The sequence below is a fragment of the Aricia agestis genome, chromosome 22, assembly GCF_905147365.1.
Source record: "Aricia agestis chromosome 22, ilAriAges1.1, whole genome shotgun sequence".
In the NCBI taxonomy this organism is placed as follows: domain Eukaryota; kingdom Metazoa; phylum Arthropoda; class Insecta; order Lepidoptera; family Lycaenidae; genus Aricia; species Aricia agestis.
In genome coordinates, this window is record NC_056427.1 from 1,203,338 (window position 1) to 1,231,332 (window position 27,995).

The following is a 27,995-nucleotide window of genomic DNA, read 5'->3' on the forward strand; positions in this document are numbered from 1 at the left end:
ATACGACGCCGCAACGCAGTGTTGTGGCCTGGCTCTTAAGCTGGCTTCCCACGGCCTGATTTCTCACAGGTCAGGCCGCGCCAGGACAGACCGACAGGCCAAGGGAATCGTCGCTTCCGATGAGGCCTGCGGTGGCCTGATGTCGCCCGTTCGATCCATCGGAAGTCGGTAAGTTCAAACGCGCGCCAGTACGGGCGCGTCTGCGTCGGTTGTAATCCTTCATTTTACCTACGGCCTCGCCTGAGCGTACACGCAAATGATGGAGTGGACGAACTAGCTGATATTCGAGTTTTTAACTCTTTATGAAAATTAACAAGCTTTGGAATAGTTCGTCGCCTCAACATAAAAATAAGAATCCATGATGCGTGCTTACGCATAAAAGCTAATTTATCAGATGGAGCTATCCCTATCACGGAGTTAAAAAATTTAATGACTACCTACAGAAAGTTGGAAACCAAAATTAATGATTCTATGAACCTCCGTGTCAATGCTCATGTTGGAATGTCAAGTCAACAGGCCGACATCTGCCGTGGGAACGGTCCAGGCCGTGACAGGCCTACACAGGTGGGGCAGCGCCTGGCGAGGCCTGTCGCCTAGCGGGTCGTGGGAATCCACCTTAAGTATCGCATTAGTACGGCGCGCGCCGGCCGATATGACGTACTACGTCAAACGTATAAACATAAAGTTAATATACCTAGCGGTATAGAGCAACAATCTCGAGCTGTCAAACGAAACCAAAATTGGTTTTCATCTGTGTGAAAAATATGTGTACCTACGTATACACTTACACAAGCATGATTGAACATGATTTCTATGAGATTAAATTGTCAACGTGCGGCACGTACTAGTCAGGACCGGACGTCAAAAAAAGAGTGCTGCTGTCATGTATCACACGTCTCTTTTTACCACGCAGTGTTACTGATAGTGACATCTCTCTTGCTCAAGCCTTTGTTCCTCTATTCCGCTAGGTATATTAACTTTATGCGTATAAACGAGATCTCTTCTGAATCGGCCTACTTGTTAGTTCTGTTTACTGGTTCTACTTTACTTTCTTACGGTGAGATGTGACAGAAACCCACACTCAGTCTAAACTCGATTTAGTTTCGGAGGTAGGACAGTAGTATGACAAACAAACACTTACATGTGTAATCCCAGCTGTCCTGGTCGTTTTTGAAGACATTCAATCTTTCGGGCTGAAAAAGATAAAACTTTGGTAAAAAAATATATAATATGTGGATAAGAGAGACTCGCCTACTCTTCAAATTATAGACGTAGCTCTATAGACTATAGGTTTAGAGATTGACTCTCGACTAGAAAGTTCGAGTGAGTTGTCATGAGTTCGATTCCCGCGTTGGAACAACTCAAAATGTTACCAAGTTTGGTTAGGACAATGATGATCATCTGACTGTCTGACAAGTAAAATGATCTGGATGCGTCGGATGGATGGTGTCCCGCCAGTCGTGTCGGTTATGAGAGTAAGATATCTTATGTAATGCGCACACACTTAGGCACTATAAAATAGCTATTGGCGAAAAGCAACGCAACACAGCGCAGTGCAGCCTCGCTTTAGTTTGTAAGAACCTGTCATAATTTATATCTCACATTCTCTTATGTACTGCGCACACACTTGGGCACTATGAAATAGCTGTCGACGGTGTAGTCTCCCTTTAGCTCGTAAGAATCCCGTCATAATTCCACGTTCTCTTATGTACTGCGCACACACGTGCGCATTATGAAATGACGACAGTGTAGCCTCCCTTTAGCTCGTAAGAAACCCGTCATAATTCCACGTTCTCTTATGCACTGCGCACACACTTGCGCATTATGAAATGACGACAGTGTAGCCTCCCTTTTATAGCTCGTAAGAAACCCGTCATAATTTATGTCCCGCGCTGCGCTCGCAAGATAATATTAAACGATGATTTAGCATTACGGCTCGCGTTTCGCGATAATTAATCACAGGAGCAACATCAGTTTAGGTACAGCTTTGCTTACCTATCAGAGATAATCTTTGAAAAATGTTGTTTTCAACTTTGTTTAGGACGATTCAGATCATTTCTTATAAGGGACTAGCTGTCCCGGTGAACTTCGTGTCACTTTAAAACCTTCCCTGGACTTCTACGAATATTTTAAGACTAAAATCAGCCCAATCCGTTCAGCCGTTTTCGAGTTTTAGCGCGACTAACACATTTGAAAATCCATTTTTATATATAAGAAGATAGATTCTACTGTTTTAAATTTTAAACCATACTTAATATAACACCCCTCTTTTTTGTCGGGGGTTAATCATAAATGCGAAAGTGTTTTTATTGCTTTGTCTGTCTGTTACCTCTTCACGCCTAAACCGCTTAACCGACTTAGCTGAAATTAGGTATAGAGATACTTAGAGTCTCTGGAAAGGACATAGGATACTTTTTATCCCGGAAAATGTACGGTTTTCGCGCGATAAAAGAATTTTGGCACAACGGACTGTCGGGCGCCACCTAGTTCGTATGAAAAATGCGACCCTCTCCGGCACATTGTGCGCGTATATTAAAACACAAAACACAATATAGCTTAACGCTAACGGCATTCCGACGTTGTCATAATTATTAACTTTTATGGGGTCGCGCATTCCTGAAACCCCATGTCGTAAACTGCCCCAGTCCCTTAGGGCGTTTACTCACTGAGTGGGTCCATTGCGGAAGCATAAAAAATGAAAGTAATAATCCATCTTTGATTTGATTAATACTTACTTAGTAGATTATCAGTAGATAGTATTAGTAGATATTTAGACGTGGGAGAGCCATGCTTCGGCATGAATGGGCCGGCTCGACCGGAGAAATACTACGTCCTCACAGAAAACCGGCGTGAAACAGCGCTTCCGCTGTGTTTCGCCGAGTGAGTGAGTTTACCGGAGGCCCAATCCCCTACCCTTTTCCTTTCCCTACCCTCCCCTATTTCCTTCCGTCCCCTCCCCTATTCCCTTCCGTACCCTCCCCTATTCCCTTCCCTACCCTCCCCTATTACCCCTTAAAAGGCCGGCAACGCACCTGCAGCTCTTCTGATGCTGCGAGTGTCCATGGGCGACGGAAGTTGCTTTCCATCAGGTGACCCGTTTGCTCGTTTGCCCCCTTATTTCATAAAAAAAAAAAATCATAAACCGTAAATTTTTACGGAATAAAAAGTAAATTGTATAAAAAGTAATAAAAAGTATCCTATGTCCTTTCCCGGGACTCAAAGTTAACCAAGGACTCAAAGTATCTACATTCTACATACTGAACCGATTTCGCTGAAATTTGTTTCAGCGAAATCGGTTCAGCGGTTTTTTTTTTATGAAATACAGGTCACCTGATGGAAAGCAACTTCCGTCGCCCATGGACACTCGCAGCATCAGAAGAGCTGCAAGTGCGTTGCCGGCCTTTTAAGAGGGAATAGGGTAATGGGGGAGGGTAGGGATGGGAAGGGAAGGGAATAGGGGAGGGTAGGGAAGGGAAAAGGGTAGGGGATTGGGCCTCCGGTAAACTCACTCACTCGGCAAAACACAGCGCAAGCGCTGTTTCACGCCGGTTTTCTGTGATAACGTGGTATTTCTGCGGTCGAGCCGGCTCATTCGTGCCGAAGCATGGCTTTCCCACGTATAAACGGTTTGGACGTGAAAAGGTAACAGACGGACAGACAGACACACTATCGCATTTATAATAATATGTGCCCTACACAGGACACATGCACAGGATACTTTTTGTTTCAAAAAATTGTGCAGTTCCGGCGCCATAAACAATTTTTGGCGCAACGGAGTTGTCTTCTAGTGAACTATTACTTTAAAAATTCCCGATATATACGATTTCCAAATTCCCGGGACACGAGACGACCTACGATCAAAGTCCCAATAAATTCCACCAGACAGCTGTCACCCCAAACATTCCTGGGATATCAAGACTCAATATTCAGAAATCAGAATTCAGAGAATACTTAAAAAATTATTTTGAATAAAAAACATTGAGTTTGAGTTTAAATATCCCCCCCCCTGCCTTCACTTCAGTGAGCAACAATCCTTACGTTTTGTCCCTTAGGGGGTGAAACGATTAGTGTGTCCTCTTTGTCCCAGGTTATCCCCGGTGTCCCCAAATAATAATCGGCCAAGTGCAAGGGGGACTCGCGCATAAAGGGTTCCGTACCGTCATAGTCTCATAGGGCAAAAATAGGCCAAAAGTGTTTTTTTGTATGGAAGCCCCCCTTAAATGGTTATTTGAATTTTGTTTAATTTTTAGTAGGTACTTATTAGTTATTTGTTGTTTTAGCGGCAACAGAAATACACAATCTGTGAAAATTTCAGAAGTCTAGCTATAGCGGTTATTGAGGTACAGCCTGGAGACAGACAGACGGACCGACATCGAAATATTAAGGTCCCGTTTTTGCCCTCTAGGTACGGAACCCTAACACCGGGTGAGAACTGCGTACGTAAATTGGTCGGGGTGATAAAAATTAATTTATTACGCACGTGCGAGCGAAGTCTGATAATAAAATCATTCCATTATCATACAGTGGAATAAAGGAGTGAGCACACTGAGACGGGCCGTGCCGGGGCTCAGCGTGCCGGGGCTCATCTCAAATGCGCGTATCGGACACTGTGTCGGGGCGCAGCGGAAAACTCCACAGAAACCGTACATTTTTCCGGAATAAAAAGTAGATAACCTATGTAATTTCCCGGGACCTATTATAGTACTACACTAAATTACCACACTAAATTTCATAAAAATTTTCCCGCTTTTTCTGCAAAAAAGTCCACGGGATTGTGGTAAAAAGTATGCTATGACCGTCTCCTGGTTTTAAGCTACCTTTCCTGTAATTTTCAGCTGTTCTCCAGTTGCGCTGAAATTCATCTATCCTTACATTTTTCCTCTAAAATACTATCCTATTTCCTTTCCCGTCCCTCGAAGTATCACCATACCAAACTTCATCCGAATCGGTTCAGACGTTTAATCATAAAGGGATAATAAGACAGACAGACACACCTAACATCAGTATCCTCAATTCCCATTATTTGTAGTCCCTTATTATTATTGTTATTTTTATGTTATAATGGGGCAAACGAGCAAACGGGTCACCTGATGGAAAGAAACTTCCGTCGACCATGGACACTCGCAGCATCAGAAGAGCTGCAGGTGCGTTGTCAGCCTTTAAGAGGGAATAGGGTAATAGAGGAGGCAAGTGATGGGAAGGGAAGGGAATAGGGTAGGGGATTGGGCCTCCGGTAAACTCACTCACTCGGCGAAACACAGCGCAAGCGCTGTTTCACGCCGGTTTTCTGTGACAACGTGGTATTTCTCCGGTCCAGCCGGCCCATTCGTGCCAAAGCATGGCTCTCCCACGTATAAATAGACCCTATACTAAATACCTGTCTTTTCCCTAATTCCGACATACAACAGGGATCATTAAGGGGCTATCAATAGGGCTTTAAAAACGCCGGGCACCTCTCCCTATTGTGTAGGGACAAAGGACAAGGGCTGATAAATGATAGGACATTTAATTGTCCCTAATAGGACCCTGAAATGAGGTGACACGTAGCCCGTTTAATGGCTTCAAAATAGCTTTTAGAAACAGGATATGCAAACAAGTTGCTTTTAATAATTTCGAAGGAAATGCGAAAACAAAGAGCTCTACTTCGGGACGAATGCGTTGGCTTGACCTGTTCAGTATCACGGTCTCACAGAAAAACGACGTGAAACGCGAAGTCCAAATTTACGACGTTGGAAATAGGACTTTATTCCATTACAGACAAGTAACGTTTCGTATTAATAACAATAGAAATTTTGGACTCCAAAACTAGGACAACCTTAGAGCGAACAGGCAAAGATACTTACAACATTTTCTTTAAGTGATTTCGGACTCCGAAATGGAGACCATTGAAACAAGCAAAGATTTCACATCTTTCTCTTTATAGGTTTTGCCCTGATGTGGCGAAACAAACGGTTAGTGGAGCTTTAAGTATTACCTCCATGTTTTTATCTCTGACACTTAGAAAAAGTCCACTCTTTCGGACAAACGACACTATCTGTGTAGAGCCAGGTAGAGCAGAAATATTGGCTCTTCGAGTCAAAGTGTCAAAGTATTTGACATGTTTCCAGTACAGTCACAAAAAGGACAAAAATGGAGGAATTCGGTGTCCATAAGAATCCTCTTATTTTTCATTTGCCGCTGTTGTGGATACAACAGCGGCTAGAGAAATGAAAAAAAAGTACGTGTAATATCTATAGCTGTCTCCCTTACCTCAAGCCTATACCGCAGAACGCGATAGAGACAACTGCAGAAAATCCAGAAAATCAACGATTCGTTGTCCCCTGATTCCTTCTCCAAAACTTAACCAATTTAAGTAATTTTTTCATTAAAGATTAAAGAAAGGCTGTGTTCCTATGTTTTGTTGTTTTTTGTATAATCTAGCCAAATCTGTTTTCTGGACGTTTGAACACAGTGGAAAATCTGGCCATTTTTTTGGGTTTTTGAACGTTCATATCTTATTTAATAATTCAATTATGAAAAAAAAGAAAACATAGGGACATTGTATTAGTGGCCATAGATATTCAGGAAAAAAATCATAACTCTACCGGCATTATCCAGGGAGGAAACAGGGGACAACGTTTGTATGGAAAAAAGGGCGGTGTGGAATCCTCTTAAGCAAGAAATATTTGAATCCATACTGATATTACTAATGCGAGAATGTGTCTGTTCGTTACCAATTTATGCTTGAACTAGTTGACGCCCGCAACTTCGTGGCGCCAAAATTTGTTTATCGCGCGGGAACCGTACGTTTTTCCGGGATAAAAAGTATCCTATGTCCTTTCCCTTTCAGCAAAATCGGTTCAGCGGTTTGGGCGTGGAGAGGTAACATACATACGGACAGATAGACAGGCAGACATACCGACAGACACACTTTCGCATTTATAATATTAGTATGGAAGTATGGACAGCTGAAACGATAAAGATGAAAGGAATGAGGATCCTTGGAGTCTTAGCAAAACTCCTGTTAAACGGCTGAAACAATTGGGATGAGAATTGGTATGTGGATAGTTTGTGTCTTAGGAAAGGATATAAGATAAAATGAAAACTGTTTAATTGATCGCAACTTCGTTATCGTTAATCACACGGGAACCGTCCTTTTTCCAAATAAAAAGTCTTCTATGTTTTTCTCTGAAACTTTTCAAAGTAAATATCAAATTAGCGTAGACTGACAGACAGACAGTATTAGTATCGAATGAATACACCTGTAACTTTAAGAGAGATAGCAGATTAGAGACACGACAGTTTTTGTACAATCTTGATTCACATAGACGAGTCAGCTTTACGAAAAAAGAGAAACAGTTGTGTCTACCACGTGGCGCATACCAAGACGAAACTGTTTTGTCTACGATGACGCAACGCATACGCTCGGATCGGACTGGGTACCTATACCGCTAGACAGTTTTGTCGTTGACGTGCGCGCTCTCATACACTTCAAAGGGAAGCCGACAGTCGTTAGTCAGACCTGTCGCCGTGCAGTTCTTGTACGCATTATACTAAGTACTCACATGCGGTTTTGCTCTAATTTTTTTTTTTTTTATGAAATAAGGGGGCAAACGAGCAAACGGGTCACCTGATGGAAAGCAACTTCCGTCGCCCATGGACACTCACAGCATCAGAAGAGCTGCATGTGCGTTGCGGGCCTTTTAAGAGGGAATAGGGTAATAGGGGAGGGTAGGGAAGGGAAGGGAATAGGGGAGGGTAGGAAAGGGAATAGGGTAGGGGATTGGGCCTCCGGTAAACTCACTCACTCGGCGAAACACAGCGCAAGCGCTGTTTCACGCCGGTTTTCTGTGAGAACGTGGTATTTCTCCGGTCGAGCCGGCCCATTCGTGCCGAAGCATGGCTCTCCCACGTATACTCGAAATCGAGCAAAAACCACCGTGTGGACCGCAAAACTCACAGCTCGAAGGCTCGCATCGAGCCAGTTTGAAGGCTCGAATCGAGCCGGCTTGACAAATTTTTTGACACTAGTTTTTATTATTCGTAGCTAATTTCCTTCGAACTGGAGTAAAACTATCGAGCAATGCCGAATGTATGGACGAAATTTTATACGTGGGAGAGCCATGCTTCGGCACGAATGGGCCGGCTCGACCGGAGAAATACCACGTTCTCACAGAAAACCGGCGTGAAACAGCGCTTGCGCTGTGTTTCGCCGAGTGAGTGAGTTTACCGGAGGCCCAATCCCCTACCCTATTCCCTTCCCTACCCTCCTCTATTCCCTTCCCATCCCATCCCTACCCTCCCCTATTACCCTATTCCCTCTTAAAAGGCCGGCAACGCACCTGCAGCTCTTCTGATACTGCGAGTGTCCATGGGCGACGGAAGTTGCTTTCCACCAGGTGACCCGTTTGCTCGTTTGCCCCCTTCTTTCATAAAAAAAAAAGAAAGCCCGATTCGTGGTTATTGCTCAACGTGATTGACAAAAACATATGTGAGTACAGTTTACACTTAGACAACTTTATCTATGAGGCGTTTTGTTTTCAAATGTGCGCGTCTAGTACTTTTTATTATGCGATAGTCTGTCTAAAAACTGTCGTGTCTCCAATGGGCAGTCGCCCTAAGACATTGCAGACTTCGAACCACTTAACATTAAGTGACACCTCACTTTGCACAACACAATCTTGGCTTAACCTCCTGAATAAAATTATCAGCAACTCGATATAGGAGAAATTCCACAAAGAAAATCGCCGAAAATCATAAAGCAAATCGGCAATCGACACCGGCTTGAGTGGCGAAATCGAGACGTGGGGGTGTCGGAGGTGACAGCAGTGGCGGATTTAGCACTACCAGCGCCCGTGCGCAAGATTTATGTGGCGCCCTTTGTTTTCAAAATGATAAACTTATTTCAAATTCAGCGTTACAATCTGGCAAATGCAGAGTGTTGCTTTTCAAAACTTTTTATCCCGGAAAAATGTACGGTTCCACGCGATAAACGAATTTTGGCGCAACGGAGTTGCGGGCGTCATCTAGTAATATACAGTGTGTAACAAAAATAAGTGATAATACTTTAGAGTGTGTACGTGTTCCTTGTAGAGAGTTTAGACGAAATATTTTTTTCACTTTTGTATGTATATACTATTATATTTTTGCTTTAAAGTGCTTATATATTATATTTTTGCTTTAAAGTGCCAAAGTGTGTGCGCAACGGATTGGCTTATATCGTCTTCATCACTTTTCAGTTAACCCTGCAGAATCTACAGGGTGCAATTAAACCTTCCTGCCAAATTTATTCCACGGCTTTGGTATCATTAGGAGAGTCCATTTAATAAAAAAAAAATGGGTGTTATTTTTTTTCAATGACATATTTTATCCCATTTAAAATCGTTGTAGAACGGTCACTCGCGGCGCGGGGAAATGAGAGGGGATGCGCGGGATGAGGCGCGCGCATCCCCTCTCATTTCCCGTGTCCATTAATTGTAGTGTTTCTTAGGATAACTTTCGGAAGCTATTTCTCAACATTTTAGTATTGAGTGACTTTAAAAGAAAAAAGACGTGTATTTTTGTTTTTAACAAGGATCAATATATCAAAATTGGGCAGGAAGGTTTAATTGCACCCTGTATAGAAGTTGCCTCGAGACACGAGACAGTGCTTCGCAACCTTGGCATACTTTTCTCTCGATACAGTGGTTCCCAATCTTTTTCACACGACAGCGGCTCCCAACCTTTTCCACAATACAGTGGTTCCCAACCTTTTTTTCACAGGAAACAGTGGTTCTAAAACTTTTTTCACCGAAATGTAAACAAATCGTATTACATACCTTTGCGAATTCAATTTTGAGCGTGCAACATCCTGAGTATATGTCGCAGCCGTGTAGCGCCTCCTTCGCTCGCGTCGCTGACTCTACACTCTCGAACGTATGGTTACTGAGTTAAGGTGCATTTCGCTTTGGCAGGGGAGGAAAAAATTATATTAAACCAGACTTAGAATATAAACAAGTATGGAAAAGTTTGTGCGATAACACGATTTAACGGCGCTGAAATTTTATGCCTCGTCTCACAGTTTTGTCTATAGGTATACACTGTGTAACAAAAATAAGTCATAATACTTTAGGGTGTGTACGTGTTCCTTGTAGAGAGTTCACTGTGAAAGTACCAAAATTTTTTTTTCACTTTTGTATGGGGAAACTCGTGACGTTCGGGCGCTTAACCATACAAAGGTGAAAATAAATTTGGTCTTTCAGCGCTGCTACTTTCACAGTGAACTCTACAAGGAACACGTACACACCCTAAAGTATTATCAGAACACACCCTAAAGTATTATCACTTATTTTTGTTACACCTGTATAATTATCATTACATCATGTTAAAAATATGTAAAAATTACTATAAGTCTTACGGAATAATATACGTCTATAGGTATATCGCATGAATCGAAATTGAAAACTAGTGTCCGACCGTATCCGAATTATCAGTCGAAACCGAACTTTCGACCTGACGAATGCTGATTAGCTCAATACACCCCGTATACGTAGCTTATACTGAATCACATGTGCGTATTGCATAAGTCGAAATTGAAAACTAGCGCCCGACCGTATCCGAATTATCAGTCGAAACCGAACTTTCGACCTAACGAAAACTGGTATGCTCAATGCACCCCGTATACGTAGCATGTAGTGAATCACATATGCGTATTGCATAAGTCGAAATTGAAAACTAGCGCCCGACCGTATCCGAATTATCAGTCGAAACCGAACTTTCGACCTAACGAAAACTGGTATGCTCAATGCACCCCGTATACGTAGCATGTAGTGAATCACATATGCGTATTGCATAAGTCGAAATTGAAAACTAGTGTCCGACCGTATCCGAATTATCAGTCGAACCGAACTTTCGACCTAACGAAAACTGGTATGCTCAATGCACCCCGTATACGTAGCTTGTAGTGAATCACATGTGCGTATTGCATAAGTCGAAATTGAAAACTAGTGTCCGACCGTATCCGAATTATCAGTCGAACCGAACTTTCGACCTAACGAAAACTGGTATGCTCAATGCACCCCGTATACGTAGCTTGTAGTGAATCACATGTGCGTATTGCATAAGTCGAAATTGAAAACTAGTGTCCGACCGTATCCGAATTATCAGTCGAAACCGAACTTTCGACCTGACGAAAGCTGATGTGCTCAATACATCCCGTATACGTAGCTTATACTGAATCACATATGCATATTGCATAAGTCGAAATTGAAAACTAGTGTCCGACCGTATCCGAATTATCAGTCGAAACCGAACTTTCGACCTGACGAATGCTGATTAGCTCAATACACCCCGTATACGTAGCTTATACTGAATCACATGTGCGTATTGCATAAGTCGAAATTGAAAACTAGCGCCCGACCGTATCCGAATTATCAGTCGAAACCGAACTTTCGACCTAACGAAAACTGGTATGCTCAATGCACCCCGTATACGTAGCATGTAGTGAATCACATATGCGTATTGCATAAGTCGAAATTGAAAACTAGCGCCCGACCGTATCCGAATTATCAGTCGAAACCGAACTTTCGACCTAACGAAAACTGGTATGCTCAATGCACCCCGTATACGTAGCATGTAGTGAATCACATATGCGTATTGCATAAGTCGAAATTGAAAACTAGTGTCCGACCGTATCCGAATTATCAGTCGAACCGAACTTTCGACCTAACGAAAACTGGTATGCTCAATGCACCCCGTATACGTAGCTTGTAGTGAATCACATGTGCGTATTGCATAAGTCGAAATTGAAAACTAGTGTCCGACCGTATCCGAATTATCAGTCGAACCGAACTTTCGACCTAACGAAAACTGGTATGCTCAATGCACCCCGTATACGTAGCTTGTAGTGAATCACATGTGCGTATTGCATAAGTCGAAATTGAAAACTAGTGTCCGACCGTATCCGAATTATCAGTCGAAACCGAACTTTCGAACTGACGAAAACTGGTGTGCTCAATGCACCCCGTATACTTAGCTTGTAGTGAATCACATATGCATATTGCATAAGTCGAAATTGAAAACTAGCGCCCGACCGTATCCGAATTATCAGTCGAAACCGAACTTTCGACCTAACGAAAACTGGTATGCTCAATGCACCCCGTATACGTAGCATGTAGTGAATCACATATGCGTATTGCATAAGTCGAAATTGAAAACTAGTGTCCGACCGTATCCGAATTATCAGTCGAACCGAACTTTCGACCTAACGAAAACTGGTATGCTCAATGCACCCCGTATACGTAGCTTGTAGTGAATCACATGTGCGTATTGCATAAGTCGAAATTGAAAACTATTGTCCGACCGTATCCGAATTATCAATCGAAACCGAACTTTCGACCTGACGAAAGCTGATGTGCTCAATACACCCCGTATACGTAGCTTATACTGAATCACATATGCATATTGCATAAGTCGAAATTGAAAACTAGTGTCCGACCGTATCCGAATTATCAGTCGAACCGAACTTTCGACCTAACGAAAACTGGTATGCTTAATGCACCCCGTATACGTAGTTTATACTGAATCACATATGCATATTGCATAAATCGAAATTGAAAACTAGTGTCCGACCGTATCCGAATTATCAGTCGAACCGAACTTTCGACCTAACGAAAACTGGTATGCTTAATGCACCCCGTATACGTAGCTTATACTGAATCACATATGCATATTGCATAAGTCGAAATTGAAAACTAGTGTCCGACCGTATCCGAATTATCAGTCGAAACCGAACTTTCGACCTGACGAAAACTGGTGTGCTCAATGCACCCCGTATACGTAGCTTGTAGTGAATCACATATGCATATTGCATAAGTCGAAATTGAAAACTAGTGTCCGACCGTATCCGAATTATCAGTCGAAACCGAACTTTCGACCTGACGAAAGCTGATGTGCTCAATACACCCCGTATACGTAGCTTATACTGAATCACATATGCATATTGCATAAGTCGAAATTGAAAACTAGTGTCCGACCGTATCCGAATTATCAGTCGAACCGAACTTTCGACCTGACGAAAGCTGATGTGCTCAATACACCCCGTATACGTAGCTTATACTGAATCACATATGCATATTGCATAAGTCGAAATTGAAAACTAGTGTCCGACCGTATCCGAATTATCAGTCGAACCGAACTTTCGACCTAACGAAAACTGGTATGCTTAATGCACCCCGTATACGTAGCTTATACTGAATCACATATGCATATTGCATAAGTCGAAATTGAAAACTAGTGTCCGACCGTATCCGAATTATCAGTCGAAACCGAACTTTCGACCTAACGAAAACTGGTATGCTCAATGCACCCCGTATACGTAGCATGTAGTGAATCACATATGCGTATTGCATAAGTCGAAATTGAAAACTAGTGTCCGACCGTATCCGAATTATCAGTCAAAACCGAACTTTCGACCTGACGAATGCTGATGTCCTCAATACACCCCGTATACGTAGCTTATACTGAATCACATATGCATATTGCATAAGTCGAAATTGAAAACTAGTGTCCGACCGTATCCGAATTATCAGTCAAAACCGAACTTTCGACCTGACGAATGCTGATGTCCTCAATACACCCCGTATACGTAGCTTATACTGAATCACATATGCATATTGCATAAGTCGAAATTGAAAACTAGTGTCCGACCGTATCCGAATTATCAGTCGAAACCGAACTTTCGACCTGACGAAAGCTGATTTGCTCAATACACTCCGTATACGTAGCTTATACTGAATCACATATGCATATTGCATAAGTCGAAATTGAAAACTAGTGTCCGACCGTATCCGAATTATCAGTCGAAACCAAACTTTCGACCTGACGAAAACTGGTGTGCTCAATGCACCCCGTATACGTAGCTTATACTGAATAACATATGCATATTGCATAAGTCGAAATTGAAAACTAGTGTCCGACCGTATCCGAATTATCAGTCGAAACCAAACTTTCGACCTGACGAAAACTGGTGTGCTCAATGCACCCCGTATACGTAGCTTATACTGAATCACATATGCATATTGCATAAGTCGAAATTGAAAACTAGTGTCCGACCGTATCCGAATTATCAGTCGAAACCGAACTTTCGACCTGACGAAAACTGGTGTGCTCAATGTACCCCGTATACGTAGCTTGTAGTGAATCACATATGCATATTGCATAAGTCGAAATTGAAAACTAGTGTCCGACCGTATCCATATTATCAGTCGAAACCGAACTTTTGACCTAACGAAAACTGGTATGCTCAATGCACCCCGTACACGTAGCTTGTAGTGAATCACATATGCGTATTGCATAAGTCGAAATTGAAAACTAGTGTCCGACCGTATCCGAATTATCAGTCGAACCGAACTTTCGACCTGACGAAAGCTGATGTGCTCAATACACCCCGTATACGTAGCTTATACTGAATCACATATGCATATTGCATAAGTCGAAATTGAAAACTAGTGTCCGACCGTATCCGAATTATCAGTCGAAACCGAACTTTCGACCTGACGAAAACTGGTGTGCTCAATGCACCCCGTATACGTAGCTTGTAGTGAATCACATATGCATATTGCATAAGTCGAAATTGAAAACTAGTGTCCGTCCGTATCCGAATTATCAGTCGAAACCGAACTTTCGACCTGACGAAAGCTGATGTGCTCAATACACCCCGTATACGTAGCTTGTAGTGAATCACATATGCATATTGCATAAGTCGAAATTGAAAACTAGTGTCCGACCGTATCCGAATTATCAGTCGAAACCGAACTTTCGACCTGACGAAAACTGGTGTGCTCAATGCACCCCGTATACGTAGCTTGTAGTGAATCACATATGCATATTGCATAAGTCGAAATTGAAAACTAGTGTCCGTCCGTATCCGAATTATCAGTCGAAACCGAACTTTCGACCTGACGAAAACTGGTATGCTCAATGCACCCCGTATACGTAGCTTGTAGTGAATCACATGTGCGTATTGCATAAGTCGAAATTGAAAACTAGTGTCCGACCGTATCCGAATTATCAGTCGAAACCGAACTTTCGACCTGACGAAAACTGGTATGCTCAATGCACCCCGTATACGTAGCTTGTAGTGAATCACATATGCATATTGCATAAGTCAAAATTGAAAACTAGTGTCCGACCGTATCCGAATTATCAGTCGAAACCGAACTTTCGACCTGACGAAAGCTGATGTGCTCAATACATCCCGTATACGTAGCTTATACTGAATCACATATGAATATTGCATAAGTCGAAATTGAAAACTAGTGTCCGTCCGTATCCGAATTATCAGTCGAAACCGAACTTTCGACCTGACGAAAACTGGTATGCTCAATGCACCCCGTATACGTAGCTTGTAGTGAATCACATGTGCGTATTGCATAAGTCGAAATTGAAAACTAGTGTCCGACCGTATCCGAATTATCAGTCGAAACCGAACTTTCGACCTGACGAAAACTGGTGTGCTCAATGCACCCCGTATACGTAGCTTGTAGTGAATCACATATGCATATTGCATAAGTCGAAATTGAAAACTAGTGTCCGACCGTATCCGAATTATCAGTCGAACCGAACTTTCGACCTAACGAAAACTGGTATGCTTAATGCACCCCGTATACGTAGTTTATACTGAATCACATATGCATATTGCATAAGTCGAAATTGAAAACTAGTGTCCGACCGTATCCGAATTATCAGTCAAAACCGAACTTTCGACCTGACGAATGCTGATGTCCTCAATACACCCCGTATACGTAGCTTATACTGAATCACATATGCATATTGCATAAGTCGAAATTGAAAACTAGTGTCCGACCGTATCCGAATTATCAGTCGAAACCGAACTTTCGACCTGACGAAAGCTGATGTGCTCAATACATCCCGTATACGTAGCTTATACTGAATCACATATGAATATTGCATAAGTCGAAATTGAAAACTAGTGTCCGTCCGTATCCGAATTATCAGTCGAAACCGAACTTTCGACCTGACGAAAACTGGTATGCTCAATGCACCCCGTATACGTAGCTTGTAGTGAATCACATGTGCGTATTGCATAAGTCGAAATTGAAAACTAGTGTCCGACCGTATCCGAATTATCAGTCGAAACCGAACTTTCGACCTGACGAAAGCTGATGTGCTCAATACATCCCGTATACGTAGCTTATACTGAATCACATATGCATATTGCATAAGTCGAAATTGAAAACTAGTGTCCGACCGTATCCGAATTATCAGTCGAAACCGAACTTTCGACCTGACGAAAACTGGTGTGCTCAATGTACCCCGTATACGTAGCTTGTAGTGAATCACATATGCATATTGCATAAGTCGAAATTGAAAACTAGTGTCCGACCGTATCCGAATTATCAGTCGAAACCGATATTTCGACCTGACGAATTCTGATGTGCTCAATACACCCCGTATACTTAGCTTGTAGTGAATCACATATGCATATTGCATAAGTCGAAATTGAAAACTAGTGTCCGACCGTATCCGAATTATCAGTCGAAACCGAACTTTCGACCTGACGAAAACTGGTATGCTCAATGCACCCCGTATACGTAGCTTGTAGTGAATCACATGTGCGTATTGCATAAGTCGAAATTGAAAACTAGTGTCCGACCGTATCCGAATTATCAGTCGAAACCGAACTTTCGACCTGACGAAAACTGGTGTGCTCAATGCACCCCGTATACGTAGCTTGTAGTGAATCACATATGCATATTGCATAAGTCGAAATTGAAAACTAGTGTCCGACCGTATCCGAATTATCAGTCGAAACCGAACTTTCGACCTGACGAAAGCTGATGTGCTCAATACATCCCGTATACGTAGCTTATACTGAATCACATATGAATATTGCATAAGTCGAAATTGAAAACTAGTGTCCGTCCGTATCCGAATTATCAGTCGAAACCGAACTTTCGACCTGACGAAAACTGGTATGCTCAATGCACCCCGTATACGTAGCTTGTAGTGAATCACATGTGCGTATTGCATAAGTCGAAATTGAAAACTAGTGTCCGACCGTATCCGAATTATCAGTCGAAACCGAACTTTCGACCTGACGAAAACTGGTGTGCTCAATGCACCCCGTATACGTAGCTTGTAGTGAATCACATATGCATATTGCATAAGTCGAAATTGAAAACTAGTGTCCGACCGTATCCGAATTATCAGTCGAACCGAACTTTCGACCTAACGAAAACTGGTATGCTTAATGCACCCCGTATACGTAGTTTATACTGAATCACATATGCATATTGCATAAGTCGAAATTGAAAACTAGTGTCCGACCGTATCCGAATTATCAGTCGAAACCGAACTTTCGACCTGACGAAAGCTGATGTGCTCAATACATCCCGTATACGTAGCTTATACTGAATCACATATGCATATTGCATAAGTCGAAATTGAAAACTAGTGTCCGACCGTATCCGAATTATCAGTCGAAACCGAACTTTCGACCTGACGAAAGCTGATGTGCTCAATACATCCCGTATACGTAGCTTATACTGAATCACATATGAATATTGCATAAGTCGAAATTGAAAACTAGTGTCCGTCCGTATCCGAATTATCAGTCGAAACCGAACTTTCGACCTGACGAAAACTGGTATGCTCAATGCACCCCGTATACGTAGCTTGTAGTGAATCACATGTGCGTATTGCATAAGTCGAAATTGAAAACTAGTGTCCGACCGTATCCGAATTATCAGTCGAAACCGAACTTTCGACCTGACGAAAGCTGATGTGCTCAATACATCCCGTATACGTAGCTTATACTGAATCACATATGCATATTGCATAAGTCGAAATTGAAAACTAGTGTCCGACCGTATCCGAATTATCAGTCGAAACCGAACTTTCGACCTGACGAAAACTGGTGTGCTCAATGTACCCCGTATACGTAGCTTGTAGTGAATCACATATGCATATTGCATAAGTCGAAATTGAAAACTAGTGTCCGACCGTATCCGAATTATCAGTCGAAACCGATATTTCGACCTGACGAATTCTGATGTGCTCAATACACCCCGTATACTTAGCTTGTAGTGAATCACATATGCATATTGCATAAGTCGAAATTGAAAACTAGTGTCCGACCGTATCCGAATTATCAGTCGAAACCGAACTTTCGACCTGACGAAAACTGGTATGCTCAATGCACCCCGTATACGTAGCTTGTAGTGAATCACATGTGCGTATTGCATAAGTCGAAATTGAAAACTAGTGTCCGACCGTATCCGAATTATCAGTCGAAACCGAACTTTCGACCTGACGAAAACTGGTGTGCTCAATGCACCCCGTATACGTAGCTTGTAGTGAATCACATATGCATATTGCATAAGTCGAAATTGAAAACTAGTGTCCGACCGTATCCGAATTATCAGTCGAAACCGAACTTTCGACCTGACGAAAGCTGATGTGCTCAATACATCCCGTATACGTAGCTTATACTGAATCACATATGAATATTGCATAAGTCGAAATTGAAAACTAGTGTCCGTCCGTATCCGAATTATCAGTCGAAACCGAACTTTCGACCTGACGAAAACTGGTATGCTCAATGCACCCCGTATACGTAGCTTGTAGTGAATCACATGTGCGTATTGCATAAGTCGAAATTGAAAACTAGTGTCCGACCGTATCCGAATTATCAGTCGAAACCGAACTTTCGACCTGACGAAAACTGGTGTGCTCAATGCACCCCGTATACGTAGCTTGTAGTGAATCATATATGCATATTGCATAAGTCGAAATTGAAAACTAGTGTCCGACCGTATCCGAATTATCAGTCGAACCGAACTTTCGACCTAACGAAAACTGGTATGCTTAATGCACCCCGTATACGTAGTTTATACTGAATCACATATGCATATTGCATAAGTCGAAATTGAAAACTAGTGTCCGACCGTATCCGAATTATCAGTCGAAACCGAACTTTCGACCTGACGAAAGCTGATGTGCTCAATACATCCCGTATACGTAGCTTATACTGAATCACATATGAATATTGCATAAGTCGAAATTGAAAACTAGTGTCCGTCCGTATCCGAATTATCAGTCGAAACCGAACTTTCGACCTGACGAAAACTGGTATGCTCAATGCACCCCGTATACGTAGCTTGTAGTGAATCACATGTGCGTATTGCATAAGTCGAAATTGAAAACTAGTGTCCGACCGTATCCGAATTATCAGTCGAAACCGAACTTTCGACCTGACGAAAACTGGTGTGCTCAATGCACCCCGTATACGTAGCTTGTAGTGAATCACATATGCATATTGCATAAGTCGAAATTGAAAACTAGTGTCCGACCGTATCCGAATTATCAGTCGAACCGAACTTTCGACCTAACGAAAACTGGTATGCTTAATGCACCCCGTATACGTAGTTTATACTGAATCACATATGCATATTGCATAAGTCGAAATTGAAAACTAGTGTCCGACCGTATCCGAATTATCAGTCGAAACCGAACTTTCGACCTGACGAAAGCTGATGTGCTCAATACATCCCGTATACGTAGCTTATACTGAATCACATATGAATATTGCATAAGTCGAAATTGAAAACTAGTGTCCGTCCGTATCCGAATTATCAGTCGAAACCGAACTTTCGACCTGACGAAAACTGGTATGCTCAATGCACCCCGTATACGTAGCTTGTAGTGAATCACATGTGCGTATTGCATAAGTCGAAATTGAAAACTAGTGTCCGACCGTATCCGAATTATCAGTCGAAACCGAACTTTCGACCTGACGAAAACTGGTGTGCTCAATGCACCCCGTATACGTAGCTTGTAGTGAATCACATATGCATATTGCATAAGTCGAAATTGAAAACTAGTGTCCGACCGTATCCGAATTATCAGTCGAAACCGATATTTCGACCTGACGAATTCTGATGTGCTCAATACACCCCGTATACTTAGCTTGTAGTGAATCACATGTGCGTATTGCATAAGTCGAAATTGAAAACTAGCGCCCGACCGTATCCGAATTATCAGTCAAAACCGAACTTTCGACCTGACGAATGCTGATGTCCTCAATACACCCCGTATACGTAGCTTATACTGAATCACATAATATGCATATTGCATAAGTCGAAATTGAAAACTAGTGTCCGACCGTATCCGACTGATCAGTCGAAACCAAACTTTCGACCTGACCAAAACTGGTGTGCTCAATGCACCCCGTATACGTAGCTTATACTGAATCACATATGCATATTGCATAAGTCCAAATTGAAAACAAGTGTCCGACCGTAACCGAATGCATTAACTAATTTGCACAAATAAACTTCTTTTTCTTTTCTTCTTCTTTCGTAGATTTTCAAGTTGACCTACTACCGATGAAAACCTGTTCAGAAATTTTAGCACAAAGAAAGATCACTAGGACATTCACAAAATATATATCAAAAAATTTTTAACCCAAAAAAAACTTGAAGAAATCCCTCGCACACCCAAGCCCAAAAAGTTGCAAACTCCGATTAGTACGGTTACCGTGGTGGTGCGTATAATCCGAAACGCGTTAACCATCAAACTGTTATTAGGCCGATCCCGTTTTATTACAATCTGTCGGGGTTTCCTAAACTTTCGCTTAATCGCTAATCGATATTTACCGACTTGTTAAAAACGAGGGGGAAATTTTACTGTGTAAGTTAAGAAAGTGACGCAGTGGGTCATGACGAAAACCGGCGGAAAAACAGAGAATTCGTCGCATTACCTGCGGTAAAACAGGAATAAAATATCTTAGAGAAAAAGTTCCTCTCTTATTTATATTTTGGTTCATAGAATAAAAATTTTAAAAGGCTTTATACCCAACTACGTTTGAAAGAGGGTTAACATAATATTATAATATAATATTGCCTCTATATATTATGTTGTATATATTTCTTTTTCACGATTAAAGCCTAAACGGCTTGTCGTATTAATAATTTTTATTTCACCTTTGCCTTGACCCCCTAAGACTTCACACTTTGACAACCACTGACTTCCATCCAAATATCAAAATCACATAAACAAAAATGGCGCTCGCTAAATATGTAATTATAAAGTTTGCCATAGAGTGTTTCCACGAAAACTGTTACTTCATGTAGCAATCTATTTCGCATTAGCTACTATATTGGGATAATCGAAATATAAATCGGCCAAGTGCGAGTCGGACTCGCGCACGATGTGATCCGTACCATACTAAAATTATAAACGCGTTATAATTTCATATACTGCTATTACCTCTAATGTACTATTGCTATCGCCAATTTTAATTTAAGTACATTAGTTATAGGTGAACTTAAAATCACAGGAAAGGCCATAGTTTTTATCCCAGAAAAACGTACGGTTTCCGCGCGATAAACAAATATATCCACGAATCCACAGGCAACATCTGTCATCTAGTAGCAAATTTTACAACAGTAATAAAATAAAGAATAAATTTTAAATAACAAATTAGATGAATTATTGCATCAATTTCGAGCACTTTTACAAATTATAATATTTTTTCAGCAGACGTCTTCACACTACAGAGTTTGATGTACGAATGACCTTCCAGAGGCCGCCTGTCACACCGTAACGAACATAAAAACGCAAAAATAATATTATGATTCACTTTTAGATATTTTTGAAAATATAATATTAAGAACACTACATTGACGACCTCCGTGGCTCAATGGTTAGAGTGTGTGGCAACTCAAGCCGGGGGTCGCGGGTTCGAATCCCGCCGACGGAACAAAAAGTTTTTCAATGTTCCTGGGTCATGGATGTGTATTAAATATGTGTATGATATAATAAAAATCTTAAATATATGTATAGTATAAAAGTATTAAATATATTTCCGTTGTCTGGTACCTGTAACACAAGTCCTTCAGGTACTTAGCACGGGGCCAGACTGACGTGGTGTGAAGCGTCCATAGATATTAAAAAAATATTAAAAACATTAAACAAGCATAAGGTGCTTGCAAAGTTGCGTCTGTCTGTCTAATAAGAGCTATTTTAATCACTGCTGAACCGATTTTGATGAAATTAAGACGTATCATTGTAGTTCGGGTCCCGAGAATAATAAAAAGATAAGTAATTAGTATCATCACGGAATAATGTACGGAAACCAGGCGATAAAAGAATTATTATATTGCATAGCTTTTATTATATCGCATGCCTTTTAGCGCGGCGACCGAATCAAGAAATTCCGTAACGACAGAAATCTAATACTAGGGTATTTCAACTTCAACTGACACAGTGCGGCGGTGCGGCGTTGACAGTCTTCGATACGGTGTTTGTGTGCGTGCGACTAGTCGTATGTGAATTATAATTGCATAAGTTAACAAAAAATGCTATGCAATAGCTTTACAGCGGCAGTCTCCGAATGCCACATGTATTTTTTTCAGCGGATTTCACAACCTGCTTAAACTTTTTATGACTGTATGCACGTCCGTACACAACAGAGGTTGACGATCGAATGACCTTCCCCGCACGTGACACACAATGTCGTCAAAATAATATATTCCCGTAGAGGCCGCGTCATCGCAAGTGGCGACAAATTGAGAAAAATGTAACACAATTATTTTTATTTTTGTTTACGTTTGTTGACATAAACTGCGATAGAATAAAATTGGCGGAAGTGTTCGTTGGGAAAATCGTTTTTAATTTTTCTTTTTGGCGATTTTATAATTGAACTATATTATTTAAAAGTCTGGCAAACGTCTCGCCATATTATACGTTGTGTTAACTAAAGTGGAATCTTCTGACATTTCAAGATATTCCTGACGTTGTGTGTTGACGCCGATCTCAGAAACTCCGCTAACGTGATTCAGAACAATAATAATCGTGCGCTGTTTGCTGCATAGTAATATCAATACCACATTTTTCATTTCACAAATAGTTATGATCATAACTTCAAAACGCATATTAACAAACAAGCAAATAGTTTTTATCTGACAAAATATATTACGAAATAAACATCTACGCTCATTTTGAAATATTTATAAAATGAACTCATTCGTTCTAATTCGGTGTGAGTGAATCAACGATAGATCATACAAAAAATTCCTTGGATATGGACCACGTAAATCATTTGAAATCACTTTATTATTGCGAATTTTGTATAAAGGCCATCCCCCGAGCATACGACCTTGACCACATTTGACGCGTTGCTAAGATCGCACAAAAATCCTATTATTAACTTATCTTACTTCAAAATTGATCTAAAAAAAAATGGGGAATATGTAGTTAATGCAATTATCTATCTATTGTCGTATGTCTCAAATACACGTAATTTGTAAATACTAGGGAGATGCTGAAAGTATGCTTCAATTTTAATAAATTGGTATTACTTTGTTATTTTATTACTTTGGTACTTACAAAAATAGAAAATTTAAAACGGGGAAAGGAATGTTGATATTTTGACGTGGGAGAGCCATGCTTCGGCACGAATGTGCCGGCTCGACCGGAGAAATACCACGTTGTCACAGAAAACCCACGTGAAACAGCGCTTGCGCTGTGTTTCGCCGAGTGAGTGAGTTTACCGGAGGCCCAATCCCCTACCCTTTTCCCTTCCCTACTTTCCCTTATTCCGTTCCCTTTCCATCCCTACCCTCCCCTATTACCCTATTCCCTCTTAAAAGGCCGGCAACGCACCTGCAGCTCTTCTGATGCTGCGAGTGTCCATGGGCGACGGAAGTTGCTTTCCATCAGGTGACCCGTTTGCTCGTTTGCCCCTTTAGTTCATCAAAAAAAAAAATACGGAAGATTTCTGTATTTTTATTATAATATAATATAACTTTGTAGCTTTCAATTTATGAGTTTATAAGGCTCTAAATATGATAAATTACGGCATCTCCGTAGGGGAAGGGCCTTAATCATTACTTTTTTATTTCGGTGGGTATTGTTTTCATCAGTCTGCTGGCAATCTGTTACTTACCTATTCTCGTTTGAACTGTTGAATCGATTTCGATGAAATTCTGTATGAAGACATTTTCCGTAAATTGATGTGTGTCTAATATAGATAGTTGGATGACAGAATCTCTTTTTAGGATTCCGTACCCAAAGGTTAAAAACGGGACCCTATTACTGAGACTTCGATGTCTGTCCGTCTGTCTGTCTGTCCATCTGTATGTCATCAGGCTGTAACTCAAGAACCGCTATAGCTAGACTTCTGAAATTTTCACACATTGTGTATATCGTCCATAGATATTATTACTATTATCTGTTGCCGCTATAACAACAAATACTAAAAATAAAGTTAATATTTAAGGGGGGCTCCCATACAAGAAACGTGATTTTTTGGCCTTTTTTGCTCGTAGTCAATAATGGTAACAGTTGGGCACTTGAAATTTTCATAAAATCCTTAATTGTATTTGTACTTTAATAATTAATAATAAAATTAAAATAAAGTAAATATTTAAGGGGGCTCTCGTACATAAAAACACAATTTTTTGTCTACCTTCACTCTATACCGGTAGGTACGGAACCCTTCGTGCGCGAGTCCGACTCACACTTGGCCTTTATTATTTATATATATACATACTTTACATTTCATCTCTAGTTTTCCCGAAAAACTCTCCCTCCGTTCAAAGAGTTGTTTTATTTTTGGGTATGGAAAAATATTAACCTCCTTTCTATTATGAGTTAAAACTAACCTACTTCATAAAAATATATAGCCAATAATATCACATAAATAGAAACCATCTATCATGACAATAATTACTGTACAATAAATATTTTTTTTTTACCTGAGTTTTAGAAAGAGCCCACAATATATTCAACTTTATGGCGATAATAATAAGAGTCATAATCAATTTCGACAACGCATTTACACTATTATAGCAAATCCAACTCTATATCTATTCTAATAGAGTATAAAATTCAAAAAACACTCAAAAGTATTACCCAATAAATTATTTTTAACACCTGAAAATATGCGTACAGTTGTATTTTGAACTCTATACCGTGCTAATAGAGTCGTAATTGAGAGATGTGTGAGTCGTAAAGCAAAAAAGATGTTTATTTATGTACCCCCTTCGCCGTCAGCGATATAGACCATCGCGGTAATGTATTGGTGTGGTTCGAGTGTTAACGAATATATTTTTGAAAAAAAAAAAACATTATTTCATCTATTTAATCCTCTCCATCCATTTAAAGGCCGCAGAAAACGTACATTTTGCCGCAATAGAACTTTTCTATAAGTGCCCAACTATTAACAAAACTTTCCACTTGACACATTCACCATTCCTCGTTTGAACCCATAAAGGTGGATAATTTCTAAAACAATATTAATTTACACAACTTCACACCGTCCCCAAACCATACACTTTAAATTTCAAATATCTTACTTCAAAAATCTAGCACGTTCATACTTTCCAATCACTTTTTTACCCGCTTCATAAAATCCGTTCTTAGCAAATCTATATATATATATATAAAAATGGATTTTCAAATGTGTTAGTCGCGCTAAAACTCGAAAATGGCTGAACGGATTGGGCTGATTTTGGTCTTAAAATATTCGTCCAGGGAAGGTTTTAAAGTGACACGAAGTTCACCGGGACAGCTAGTATATAATAAACCTGCCGAAATTCAAAGTTTTTTGTGGTTTACGGTTTCTTCCGACGCTAGTTAACAGCGTTTTCCGTATCTTTCCCGCTCGCACTACGCCCACACCACGTCCGTTTTACGCATTCTTAGTGAACTACTCATGACAATGCCTGCCAAATTATAAGTCTTTTTACATTTCCCTGCGCTTCCAGCGTTTAGTGTTTACCATCCGCTAAGCGTATCGCCCCCGCTTACACGACGACCACCCGTTCCGTTTCGCGGCGCACGAACGAGTTTCACACTTCGATATTATTGCTTGTTCCAATCGAACGTTATTATTAGAAATAGTTTTGGTGCGGAGGGATTTGCGAGTGATCTATGAATTCCAGAGATTCCATATTAAATAATGGCGGTATGTTTGATTGTATGTATTTATGTACACAGTACAGTGCTCCCAAAGTGATAATGCGCATATAATTTTTCGTAAGTTTTCGGCAATGGTCGTATTTTCCGAGCGTCGGAAGAAACTTAACTTTAAGAAAAACACCGCTTTGCGGCGACGTAGAGGCGCCTGACGTTACCATTGTAACGTCACTGGCCACGTCGCGATGGCTTCCCAGTGAGTTATAGCACTTATTGACAGCCACGGGCCACTAATATGATATTTACTTCTATTTCCTTTGAGCAAGGTGCAAAATGCAAGTGCATTGTTTGGGGCTCTTACGTTTCATAGATTCGGGTGTTTTCGTGATTACGACAGTTAGCGAAGATTTGCATGCGCATTATTAATTTGGGAGTACGGTACAGTGAGAAAAACTGGCAAAGTAGCGGACATATTATGTTATTTGATCGGGTTATGTCAAGTCGATGTCAGAATATAGCTTGTCGGCAGGGCTCGACGCAGTCCGACCCAACTCCGAAGATCGGCATTTGCATAATATGGTGGATTTACACGGGTCGATTTTAGCCGTGCGGCAAGTCACCAGTGGAATCGCCTGTCCAAGCCGAATCGTCACCCCATTTACACAGTTCTACGAAAATTGCTTGTGACTAGTTCATTCTGTGAGAAAATGTCGCGTAAAACAGTCGCATTGCGTAGGTACATTGAAATCGTTCGACAATCCATTATTATTGGAGAAATAATTGACCAATTAAAAATGAAGAAAAAGGTACTAAGGTAAAGATACAGTGCAGACAAACTACGTATTTGCAGCAAGCGATCGCTTGCGAATGAGCGTTTGCACGGTCGAATTTAGTCACCAGCCGCATGCAGCCAATGGCCGCGCGGCAAAAGTTGGTAGGCAGTCTACTTTCGGGCATTCGAATTACGATTTAGACAGTCGGTTTTCACCGTGCGGCGGGCTATAGTCACCCGTGCAAACCTCGCATAATGAACAAATCTCTCTGATAGTAATAGCGACAAAGCTTCTGCTCGACAGCTATGCCTAATTCCTTATCAGCGCCGTTGAATAGCAAGCACAGATAATAAAAAACACTTATATTGTAAGTACCTACGTAGTTATGAATAGTTTATACAAAGACGAGATCAAACGAGGCGCAATTGGGTGATGCATAAAAGCAACCCAATAGCTTTGGTCCACACTGTGCCATTTTCTGTTCGTTAAGGGCATGCGTTAGGGCGCAGTCAACAGCGAACGCGAGGCCGCATGCCCTCTGACCTTATCCAAAACTTAAAAAATGACAATATTGGCCTTGCGTTCCTTGACGCATTCAATTATTAAATGCGATATATGAAAGTTTAAGTTAAGCTGTACCAGACAAACCTTGCAGGTTTATGGTACACTCTCAATTAGACATAAGGTATAATTTGTATTACTTAAATAAATAAATAAATAAATAAAAAAAGTTAATGATGAAAATTGAAGATGAAAGTGCACAATGTGGACAAAGCTAAAGTGTCAAATATGTCAAATATTGCTTGATATTTCCAGTATCTTCATAAAATTGTGCATCGTCGCGTCACGTTCCATTTTCTTTTCGGTGCAAATTCTTAAGCTGCGTTTGCACCGGAGCTGAGTAAAGCTGCAATGCGAGGAATGTGTTTTGAAGATCAAATAAAATAAAATTGCTGTACTCAGCCAGTTCAGGAAAATAAAGCGAGTCTATTGGTTCTCGCCGAACACATTCCTCGTGTAGGGGTATTATATGTATATTGTATGAGTATTGTTCATGTATGTAAACGGCAGTACGGCCAGTCATCGGGTGTAAGTGCGCGCGATTAGTTGCGCCCAATAAATATTCAATATATTATCTCTGATTATCATTCCCGTTAGGGGTCTCCTAAATTGGTGACCCCGACGTGATCTTTGTGCAAAACAATGATGCACCCCACTGTGGCTGGACAGTTTCCGCCGAACCCGGCACCCGCCAATCCGACGACTCAGGCAGTAATCAAGACAGAGGAATCCAATTTAGCCACAATTTCGGTGTCGACA

The 27,995-nt window shown here is 41.0% G+C and overlaps 1 protein-coding gene and 1 long non-coding RNA gene across 4 annotated transcripts in view; one reads left to right on the forward strand and one right to left on the reverse strand.

Moving 5' to 3' along the window:
- The window catches only part of LOC121738135 (heterogeneous nuclear ribonucleoprotein L), a 445,663-nt gene that overhangs the window by 48,197 nt on the left and 369,471 nt on the right, over positions 1-27,995 (reverse strand). For all 3 annotated transcript variants that reach the window (XM_042130016.1, XM_042130015.1, XM_042130014.1), the window contains exons 4-5: positions 9,798-9,894; positions 1,142-1,193 (exon numbers count right to left, since the gene is read on the reverse strand). In XM_042130016.1, coding sequence (XP_041985950.1) covers positions 1,142-1,193; positions 9,798-9,894 — 149 coding nt within the window. The remainder of the gene's footprint in view (positions 1-1,141; positions 1,194-9,797; positions 9,895-27,995) is intronic.
- Positions 533-20,493, forward strand: LOC121738139. Its single transcript, XR_006037243.1, has 3 exons — positions 533-631; positions 9,504-9,509; positions 20,483-20,493. It is a non-coding gene; the product is annotated as an uncharacterized LOC121738139 (long non-coding RNA).